The sequence below is a fragment of the Rhinoraja longicauda genome, chromosome 6 (assembly GCF_053455715.1).
Source record: "Rhinoraja longicauda isolate Sanriku21f chromosome 6, sRhiLon1.1, whole genome shotgun sequence".
Lineage (NCBI taxonomy): Eukaryota > Metazoa > Chordata > Chondrichthyes > Rajiformes > Arhynchobatidae > Rhinoraja > Rhinoraja longicauda.
The window spans coordinates 36,375,824-36,387,852 of NC_135958.1; the positions used below are offsets into that span (position 1 = coordinate 36,375,824).

At 36.7% G+C, this 12,029-nt stretch overlaps 1 protein-coding gene and 1 long non-coding RNA gene across 3 annotated transcripts in view; one reads left to right on the forward strand and one right to left on the reverse strand.

Annotated features, from left to right (window-relative positions):
• Positions 1-12,029, reverse strand: part of LOC144594375 (uncharacterized) — a 142,940-nt gene that overhangs the window by 124,961 nt on the left and 5,950 nt on the right. The gene's annotated exons all lie outside the window — the stretch shown is intronic.
• Positions 1-12,029, forward strand: part of pmfbp1 (polyamine modulated factor 1 binding protein 1) — a 549,552-nt gene that overhangs the window by 90,026 nt on the left and 447,497 nt on the right. Inside the window, exon 5 of the mRNA XM_078400784.1 lies at positions 4,944-5,066. Coding sequence (XP_078256910.1) covers positions 4,944-5,066 — 123 coding nt within the window. The remainder of the gene's footprint in view (positions 1-4,943; positions 5,067-12,029) is intronic.

The following is a 12,029-nucleotide window of genomic DNA, read 5'->3' on the forward strand; positions in this document are numbered from 1 at the left end:
AATGCGTAATGGGGAGTGTCTAGATGGGAGGAGGCTAGCGTGTCGACAGAGGTTGTGGGTCAGTTTCAGACTCGGAGGATGGTGAGCATACAGTTCTTTACCATACACGCTCGTACCACACTCGCTCGTACCACACGCGCTCGTACCATGCGCTCGCATCGGTTATATTTGTAAGAACCATACGGTAATAACTGCAAGATTTCTAGATATTGTTAGAAGAAGAAACAGTTGATAAAGTACGGAAACTGATGAATTACTCTATGATTTGTGCTACTTTAATAAAACCAATTAATGAAGAAAAGAAGTTTGGAAGATTCGTTTTGTCATATCAGGGTGCGACGTGTGCGTAAGCTATAACTACATTTCATCCCGAGAAGTAATGGCTATCGAAGTGGGATTTCGAGATGGTATAGAAACTGCCATTACACTCCCTTTTTCTCCACTCCTTCTCTTCACTGTGACTCTCCTTCTTTCCTTACTGACGCCATGTGCCCTTCTGAGTACTTTGCAATTTCCTGCTTTTGTTACAGAAGAAAATAGTTTGGGGAAAATATGTAGATTGTGCATGATTCGAGGATTTAATCAGTGTTTCCCACATGTGTGACCTACACAAATGAGGGTATCAAGGCCAAGCGAGATGGCAATGTCAATGTGCTGAAAGTGGGTCGGGGAATTAATATGAAGGCCACATTTTACCTAATCATCAACACCATTCTGTAAAATCTGGGTAATGATATTTGTTTTAACATTCTTAATGCTCTTTCAGAAAGGACCAAAGATGTAGAGAAAAAGTAAGCTTACATCATTCTTTGGAAATAGTTTTGTTGTGTTAAATTTCTAGACTGCTGTGTGTTTCAGAGAAAGACAAAGGAATGGTTTGTCACACACTAATTAAAATTACAGTTACTCAAGCATTTTAAACTATTTGTTACACAACTAACAATCCCGCAGTGGGATAATTAATATTTCTATTATTGGTCCCGAGTTACAGGCCTAATGGAAAGTCATTAACAAAATTGTCATTAGTTCTTGCCTTTTGTTTGATTTTACAGTAGGATCATTACAGGGCTAGGAAATATTACCATTAGTTAATATTCAATTTTCAAGTGATATTGACATTGGAATTTAAAGCTCTGTAATATATTGGTATTTATTTTTAACGCACTAAAATAAATATTCAAATAAAACAGTGTTAGCATAATGAGTTCAATTTTGCAGCAGGAATGGCAGAAGAAGCGATATTGAAGCACATCGAAAATCCGAAAATGCATTCTGTGGAGAAACCTTTAAGGTATAGATCATGGCTAGGGGCAATTTATGATTCCCATGCACTTTCTTCATAAATATATTTGTCGCATCATTTGAAATCTAAAAATTAGATTCAAAATACTTTAAAAGGGTTGATCAACCTGAGGTTTTTAAAATTGGTCATTTGCTTTAAAGTAAACACCAATGATGCTACAGGACTCCTGAACTCAACAGATCTTTAATCATTTTATAATTATAAGCGGAGAAAAACCTCATGTTTTCTGCCATGCGGATAAGGTTAATATTTTATATTTATAGTTTTTCATAAAAGACTGTTGTCCGGCTACGGTTTGACCCCTTTAATAATAAATGATGGATATGAGAATTACAGAGAGAACTGAAAAAAATCCAATTTTGTCTTGGCTGTATTAAATGGAAACTGAAATTTGTGATTTAATGCATGGTGTGAATGGTTGCTATTATGTGTTATTAACAAATCAACCTTCTCTTTCTATAATACAAATCCTTATCGCACCAGGGACAGTATACACGCTTTTCTGTATTGATTTATTGCTGCTTGCCATATGACAATGGAAAGTAATGAGTTGACTACGTTTTTGATAGGATTGTGCAGTAAGTTCAGCAAGTTTTATCTCCGTCACTTGATTAGATTTTGCTAGGGTTACTTAGTTTGCAGAAAACGCTAACTCAGCTGCTACAATTGAATTGTTATGAAACAGATAATGGAATTTGAAGCATTTTGCTGTGTAGACTGGTGATGTTTTTGTAGATCTGAATGTTGCGCTACCAGAGACAGAAATTAGGTTTCCAGAAATCAGAATTTATATTGACAAAGTTTAAGTATAAAATGATATTAATGATACCACCATTCTCTGTTAAATTTTAAAACATTATTCTTTCTTTATAGAATGCACTGAGATTCTATTAATAAACTATTGCGATTCTCATGAAATACATTCTCGAGAGGAATAAGCTTAGTGAAAGGACGTTTTTAAGTTTTGATTAATCCGAAGGCCACAAATAATGCTTGTTACATGTACCTCAAACGCATTGGTCTCTGCAACAGAGTCGCCAGTTTTAACACTCAGAGAGAAGGCAGGCCATTAAAGCTGGAAATGTCAACAGGGAGCAACCGAGTACAAGTATTCGTATTAAAGATATTCTCGGATCATATGAATGTTCTCTATAATAAAATAGACTCTTTGGGGGACGTATTCAATTTATGAATCCATTTTTCACCATAATAGTATCCATTCTTCTCCCAGGGGAATACAGTATCAAAATACCCATAATGCATTTCCATCCATATTTTTCAATTTATCACATTTTGCTTAATGAAATGTTTTCTATGAATGCATCCCTTTTGTAAATTTCAGCATTTTTTTGACACTTGGATATTTGACAGACACAAGGCATTTACTTACTTGGGTACAGTGATTGCAACGTGAAGGTTAGTCTGGAATTTTGTGTTCGAATCAAGGATTTTTATTTTTGAAGGGATTGTATTTTTGAATACATATTTTGCAATTTCTTGTATTGAAAATATTCAAGTTAAAATTATTTTGTAAAATAACCAGGTAAGATGCTCTTGAGTACACGCCTCTTTTCCATCCCGACCACAATCAAAACCTGTCGGTAGCTAGAGTTACTTATTCCTGCACTATTCTATTTCCATGGCATAACATGATACAGGAAGAACAACTTAGGGTTTTGACCCGTAAGGTCACCTATCTCTGGAAGAACAACTTCGGAAGAACAACCTGTAACGTCACATTTCTCCACTGCTGAGTTACTCCAGCATTTTGTGTCTAACTTCAGCTCATTACTGGATTTATCGCTATAACTCAGGCTAGCTTAAGAGACAAGCAAATCTGACAATGTTAATCTTTAAAAAATGATTTCTTCAAGTAAAACATAACTAGGAAAATGTCTAAAGCAATTAAATGCAATTGTAATGCAACAATAACTCTCAGTAAGAATCTTTTTTTTCCAAGGTGGAAATGTCTAAGACTAGAGGATGTAAGTTTAAGACTAGAGGACCAGCATTTAAAGGAGATGTGTGGGGCAAATTTTTGTTTTACACAGAAGGTGATGCCTGGAACGTGCTGCCAATGATGGTGGCGGTGGCAGATACCATAGAGGCATTTAAGAGGCTTTTGGATATGCAGGAAATGGAGGGGTTGAATCACGCGTTGACAGAGGAGATTAGTTTAATTCAGCATCATGTTCGCCGTGAATATTGTGGGCTGAATGGCCTATTCCTGTGTTGTACTGTTCTATGTTTTACGAAATCTATAATTTACCCAAAACCTGCCCCCCCTTCCTTCCAGTTCATTCTCTTCAATAAAATGAATGGAGTTGCGTAACATGTGCCAAGAACAGGATATATCTAACCTCAGAGTAGATTCAGAAATCAACCAGGTTCCTTTTCAGAAACTCTGGGAATTCTGTGCTTGTGTACCCTTGCAAAAGTTCCAAACTTTCTGAAGGTTATGAATCCAAATGACAGAAGTACCACATTAGTCCCCATCATCGAAGGGATTTATCAGAATCACTGCCTCAAAAAGGCAGCCAGCATCATCAGAGAACCACACCATCCTGGCCACACACTCATTTTACCCCTACCATCGGGAAGAAGGTACAGGAGCCTAAAAACTGTAACGTCCAGGAACAGCTTCTTCCCTACAGCCATAAGCCTATTAAACACCATAACCTCAAATAAGCTCTGAACTACAATAGACTATTATTATTATTATTATTATTATTATTATTGCACTACTATTGTTTGTGTTTTGAGTATGTGTGTGTATATATATATATATGTGTATATATATATATATATATATCTATATATATATATATATATGTGTGTGTGTATTTGCGAGTATGTGTATATGTACACACACTGAACTTTTTTTTCCTCTCGTTTATCATATTGTTTACAATGTACTAGGTTTACATATTCTGTTGTGCTGCAGCAAGTAAGAATTCCATTGTTCTATCTGGGACATATGACAATAAAACACTCTTGACTCTTGAAATGCCTGCATTTCTCAGAAAAATCTGTGTCATTGTTTACTTGGGTGATCTGCGGAAGCTGGAGCACGCAATGCAATAGTCACTCCCACAGCTATAACAAAGTTATTGCAGATGAAACAAAACACTGATTCTGTTCAATTATTTCATTGGATTACAGGTAACCTTCCAAGTTGACAGTGTAACAGATTTGTGACTTGCGTGAAAAATATCTGATATTGTTGAAACTGTACATTGCATGAATAATATTCAGGGCAAGAGCAAGCATCTCTTCCATGCATTTCCTACCATTACACAGTGATTGTATTTTCTCCCTTATCAAAAAGTAGGTGTTTACCTTGGAATAAATTAGATAATTTTATCAGGCCTGGGAAATATACTTTAAGGAATCATTATTGGCAAATTATCCATGAATGGAAAAGATCATAACTATTCCTACCTTGCTGCCCATCTTGCAGCACCATCTTCCCCCCCCCCCCCCCCCCCCACCCCAACCCCCTCCCCTCACTGCCTCTCCCCCTCCTCCTTCCAGAGAAAAGCTGCTTTAAAATCATGGCCATTAATGAATGATAGTCAGATTTTCAGAGTAATGTCAGTGTTCAAAATATCCTTGACATTTTGTCTTGCTTTATATGAAGGATTTGCGATTTAAACTTGGATCTTCTGAGGAAGAAGTCTTAAAGGAACAAGTGGCGAACACATCCCTAAAAACAGAAATCTACAGTCTGAAGACCGCCCTCCAGCATACAAGATCAAAACAGGTGCTCTTTTTAAATAATTTGGCAGTATTTCTTATTTTATTTCCACATCCTTAGACATATGTAATCAAAATTGACGTAAGTTAGGAAGTTGGGACACTTCTAACACACCAATGGGCTGCAGTTGTGGTCCCATGTTTAAGTCTCTATGAATTCTGATGGAAAATATGCAGAGAAGGTAGAATAAAAGATCTTGTTAGTTAATCAGTTCTTTTTGAAGTAATGCTTAATTATTTTGCCTGAAAACCATTTCCAATTATTGCTATTAAGCTGTTAGATATCATGAAACATATCTTTTTCACTTTGTGCAGAATCACGCTGATTCACAGCTGGTGCTTCTGTAATGAATTACTAGCTTATTACAGGTTTTCCTGATTCCAAGCCAGGACATTACAATGCAAATTCATAAATAGGTCGGAGATCAGCCGTCAGCACATTGAACATGTTGTCTAAAAATGTGCTTATGTAATGAACAAAATCCTCAGTTACTCGGCCAATGCTTTGCGATGTACAGCAATGGAATCCTTGGTCTGTTGGATAATTTTGTCTTCCAACCTCAACGATGAGCGCTGATTATTTATGCTGCGTCTTCCACAACAACGTCACAGTAAAACATATTCACAGTCAAATGCAATAAAAATATGTAAGAAGGAACTGCAGATACTGGTTTATACCAAAGATAGACACAAAATGTTGGAGTAGCTCAGCGGGCCAGTCAGCATCTTTGGAGAGAAGGAACGGGTGACGTTTCGGGTCGAGACCCTTCATCAGATTGAGAGCCGGGAGAGGGAGACAGAGAGATATGGAAGGATAAGATGTGGAAACGAGAGATCAAAGGGGACGAGGTTCAGGCAAAATATAGAATGGATCATTGTTAGCTGAGGGGAAGGTGATATAGTCACGGTTACAATAATGGCTGTGGCAAAGCGATGGCAGAACGTCTTCTGACACACGAGCGAGCTAGGTTATAATATTAGTGAATGCGACAACTTGATTATGTGCAGAGCAGAGTTCCAGAAACAGAAACGTGATAATGATGAAGTCTGTTTTAGTAATGATGGTTGAACATTAAAGTTAAGAGTCTTTCAAAAAAACATTGATAAGGATTTAAATTTAAAAAAACTTAAAATAAGAATTAATCCATTTATTTAAATATTTAATTGATGTGGATTGATTAATATTCAAAACATAAATACATTAAGACAGGGGTTGTTTTCCTTGGAGCGAAGGAGCTTTGGGCATGACCTTATGGAGGTGTATAAAATTATGAGGGGCAACGATAGGATGGATGGTCACAGCTTTTTCCCAGGCTAGGAATGTATAAAACTAGAGACCATAGGTTTAAGGTGAGAGGGAAGAGATATAAAGGGATCCTTTGGGCGATTTTAAGAACGGTGGCGTCCAAGTTCAAGAACAATGTCTTCAGAGAAACATTGTTAGCTCTTGAACCATACAGCACGGCCCTACCTCAGCAATTATCTATCAAGGACTTTTGTGGGTTACATTTCTTTGCACGATTATAGTCTGGTTACTTAATACTACTTATTTCAAGGTTTCAAGCTCAAGGTCAGTTTATTCTCACATGTACCAATTAAGGTACAGTGAAATTCAAATTACCATACAGCCATACTAAAAAAAAAGCAACAAGACACACAACTACATAAAAGTTAACATAAACATCCAGCACAGTGGATTCCCCACGTTCCTTGCTGTGATGGAAGGCAATAAAGTCCAATCTCCCACTGTATTATTGATTATTGTTCATTTTTTATGTTGTTAGATTGTGTTAATGAGCCTGTAAAAGCTGCAAGAAAGAATTTCATTGTTCCCTCTATTTGTACATTTGACAATTAAACTCTTGACTCTCGACCAAAAGAGAGTGAAAAACAACCTATAAATACAAAATAAATACTCATTGTGATATTTAAGTTTTGCATATGTTGGTTAACATAATCTTTGTAAGTTATTTACTAAATAATACTCATTATAATCTATTTCCATAATTTAATTCTTGGAGTTTATGTGTCACTCTGCGCTTGGGCTGTGCTCCCGCCCAAGACTTGCGCATTCTTCCTATGGTTTGCCCACAGAACGGTTTTTTAATCTTTAAGGGCCATTCATAGTCACGTGTGTGACCAAAAATGTGAAAAATTGTGGAATACATCTCTTCTAATTCTGAAAGCACTAATCATAGGCACCAAAGAGTCAGAAGTCAAATATGACTGGTCACATGTGTGAAGTGACCAGTCATATTTGACTTTGACCCTAAACAAACATTGTCAGCATAACATATACAAATTTCACTTGATAAACTTCGACATATATAAGTCATATATACAGTACAAAACAATATACCTGTAATGCTTTCAGAATTAGAAGAGATGTATTCCACAATTTTTCACATTTTTGGTCACACACGTGACTAAGAATGGTCCTTTAAGCATTTTAAAATATTTTTTTAAATACCTTTTAGCTTCCAATTTTATGACCTGTTATTTTCAACTATAACATTTAATTGACCAGATTTTGCTTAATCTATAAATAACTTTTGTGTCGCTTCTTTTCAACTTGAACTCATCATCATTGTTAGATCGTTATTAGATAAGTGTTCAATTATTGTTAGGCGGTTGGCTAAAATTGATATAATACCCATCTCTATATCTAAATATTGTTGATTTGATAATGTTTATTGAAGAAAACCTACCCTGAAAACCCACATAGGCTCAAGTTAGCCGTGTGATGTAACACTCTTCACCTGCCTGGATGAGTGCAACCTCAACAACACTCAAGAAGCTCGACATCATACTGAACCTAACAGCCTTCTTCATAGGCACCTCACCCACAGCCGTACACACGCTTCATCACCAATGCACAAAAGCAGCAGTTTGTCTCATTTATAGGATGCACTGCACCAACTCACCAAGATTCCTTAGACAGCACCAGACAGATGCACAATCTCAATCAGTTAGAAGGACAAGGGCAGCAAAAGCATGGGAAACACATCACGAGGAAGTTGCCCTCCAAGCCACACACCATCACTATTGCCAGGTAAAAACCATGGAACTCCTTCCTCAAGGACTGAAGCAATTCAGGAAGGCAGCTCACCGCCCCATTCTCAAGAGCAATGAGGGATGGGGAATTAAATGCTGGCTCAGCCTGTGAAGCCCACATCACGAGAATGGGTTTTTTTTAAGTCCCCATTGCCTGCTTGTCTTTGCAATGCTTTCTCTAACTTAAATGGTTTCAGCCTTAATTGAAAGGTTAGTTTTTCAGTAGATCAAAGACACATTCGCTTCAATAATAACCTATTAATACATTTTCTTAGCAATAAATGATTACATTAAGCGGCTTATTTTATGCATGGTCCATAGGCCAAAAGTAATACTCTTCCATCATGGATCATCTTTACTGTAGTCCATATAACAAAAATATCTCAATATTATCAGGAAATAGTGAAAATATAAATAACGTTTACTTTTTCTTTGTCTACAAATATCAAGAGTTCTGTTAATTTAAAATGTTCTACTACCGCATTTGTGTGAGGCCTTGTTAAGAATGGATCTGGAGTATTGAATTCAACTTTGGTCATCTCAACTAAATAAGGAAATGCTTGCCATAGAGGGAGTAAAACAAATATTTAGAAGACTGGTTCCTGGGAGACTGGTTTGCAAAATAAGAATAGAATGAGTAGACTTTAAAGTTTAGAAAAGTGAGTGGATCTCATTGAAAAGTGCACCATTCTTTCGGGGCTCAGAGGGTGGTTGTGGAAAGGATGCTTCCACTGGCTGGAGTGTCTAGAACCAGGAGTTCAGAAGGAGTCACAGTATCAGAATAGGGGCTAGACCATTTAAGACTGAGATGAAATATCTTTAAACTGTGTGTGAATCTGTGGATTTTTTTTATCCTCGATGGGTATTGAGGCTCAGTCATTGGATTTAGTAAAAAAAAGATATATTTCTCAATATTAAGAGAATAAAGGGATACGGAGATAGAGCAAGAAAATGGTGGCGAAATAGAATGTTAGTCATCAACTGGATGCCAAGTGGAGCAGGGTCAGAAAGCCAGATGGTTTACTCTGTCCCTAGTTACATTCTTAAAATGCATGTGTGAGAATGAAACGTCTCAAATAAAATGAGAAAATGTATTATTTTAGAGCCTAATGTGCATGTTTTAGTTGCTTCAGAACTCGTATTTATAACTGCTGTTGATCATTCCAATAATCATTTCACATTAACAACTAATTATTCTTTAGTTGCTCACATTAGTGAAATTGCATTCTTAGATTTTCTTGAGCATCTTTCCTCCAAAACTGATTATTGTGGCGCATGCTGTGCAACGTATTTCTCGGGAAATGTATAACGTATTGACAATATTATATTGTTAGTTGAAAAAAAATCCATCTATTAAGTAGCTTTTGATTGCTGAATGTTTGATGACAATCTCTTTGGAAAGTGATGCAATAATAGGATAATGCTAATGCTGAGGTACTGCTATTTCCGTGAATATTAGTAACTTTTTTCCCTTCCCTTTCATTTTTTGGTGAATAATTTGAAATATCTCATTTGTTAAATGGTCTTTGAATTTTGCATTTACTGTCATGTTAATAAAAATTGAACTGACAGCAGTTTGAGTCAGAATATTATGATGAAATGAATCCTTGCAACTAATCTAAGGTCTTGCAGTGAAGCATATAAAGGACTCCTTCTTATGCTGCTGACTATGAAAAGAAATACTTGCTCGTTTCTCAAAATCTATTGAAAACATTTTACCAGGTAGGTTAGTGTTTGAGGATCCTTAAGTCCCCGACCCTCCTCGATGTTCTGAAGCATAGTTTATGGCTAAACCTTGTTTGAACTTGTTTCCCTGTCCAAAACTCTCAGAAATGACAAAACGGTGGTCATGGGAATTTTGGGTAGGAGCTACCCATTGCTTGCAATCCTCACATTTATTGTCGTATCCCAAAATATGTGCTGTAAGATGAATGAATAATAGTCAGGGGAAGGGAGTCCTGAGGATTCCTGCAAGGTTCTGAAGGAAAATTCCCACTTTACCTGGCCTTAAACAAAAAAAGAATCAAAACAATGTAGGAACGAACTGCAGATGCTGGTTTAAACCAAAAATAGACACAAAAAGAGGGATAGGCAGCATCTCTGGACAGAAGGAATGGGTTACATTTCGGGTCGAGACCCTTATTCAGACTGAAAAAGAATGAAAACTGTTCCTTACAATGACCATTTCTAGTCACTCTGCTGCACACTAGAAGGTTTGTTTCACTAGTTTAAAGAGATCTTGATCATTAGGATGAAGTAATTGCGAAAATCGCAAAGCAATGCTAATAAAATTATGCCCGTTCATTGTCTCCAGAGGGAACTTAAATGTCTGTAAAGTTCATAAATAAAATGGGGAAATCTGGCCACTTTTCCCCATGTCCCTGCAGTTTTCACAGGTTGAGCTTGGTTATTTTTGATCCCATATGTTCTAATAAGCTATCGATGTGTTTTTAGACTAATTACTTACAATACAACAAATTTAAAGCAACAATTATGGTTCCATAATGATAATGCATCTTAAATTTACGTGTGATCGATTTAAACAGGATAGAGTAAAAAGAATCAAGTAATCTCATAGTCAATGCCATTAATAAAAGAACAATGTTAGAGCAGGCGTCCAAGGATTTATCTAGCAGAATACTGCTATAAACAAAAATAACTAATGCACGGTAATGGAAATGGTAAAGCTGTGGAAAGTACATTGTGGGGAAAGTATTAGTGCGCGCCACAGGATCTAATGCGAGGTATGCACTAATACTTTCACCACAATGTAGATCTCTAAAATTCACACAGCTTTGCCATTTCCCTTAACAAGTAATAGTTATTTTTGTTTATAGCAGTATTGTGCTCTATACTGAATGGTGAACGAGTTTCTTGAACCAATGCCAATGTGATCACTGCTGCCAATTGCAATAGTGCTGGTAGATTTTCTAATTTATACATCTCCAGTGTGTAAATTCAGTGAGAGTTTAACATTTAATTGCATGCAATACAACTGATCAACTGAATGAACCAATTACTGTTCCCCTTAAATATAGAATTAATACTTTGCTAATGTTTTTATATTAGCAGTGAAATAAGGGAACATGATGAAAGATAATATCCTGTTGAATCCAATGACAGAGGTCTTCACTAACAAACCTTAACCCAGGGATCCCATGATTTGTTCTTGTCTATCTCATTCATAGTGGGTTAACTTGATTGTTTCTTGGATCACTTATTTAATGAGTATACATTTGGTTATTTGGTCTGGTGTCCAAGAAATTACATAGTAAACTGAAGATAGACACAAAAAGCTGGAGTAACTCAGCGGGACAGGCAGCATCTCTGGAGTGAAGGAATGCGTGACGTTTCGGGTCGAGATCTTTCTTCAGACCGGAAATATTACCCATTCCTTCTCTCCAGAGATGCTGCCTGTCCCGCTGAGTTACTCCAGTTTTTTGTGTCTATCTTCGGTTTAAACCAGTTCCTTCTTACACTGAAACTCCTGTTTATTTTGGTGCTCTGGAACTGAAAGATCAATATGATAATTTCTGGGTTGTTTCTCATCTCATCCAGTTCGGATATGAGCAACCCTTGCAGATCTTTTGTTGTATCAAACCACACCCCCTCCAACCAAGCCACTACCTGATCATTCTGATGTTACCTAAGAACACTGCCACTCTCCTCATCCCCTCACTCTAGAAACGAGACCCCAGATTTTTATTTGTGATCCCTATCTATCATTTAGGTATGGCCAAAATTGTCTAAAACTGTGCCATTGTATTTTGGTCTATGAAGTTTTACACAGGTCTGATTCTTTTTTTCCTGGTCACTTTAGACTTGGCTCAATAACGAACTTTTGCATTGATGCTGTACCTAAGGAAAGAATCCTGCCTTCATTCGATGCGGCGTTTACACTTAATGCGTGTTTAAA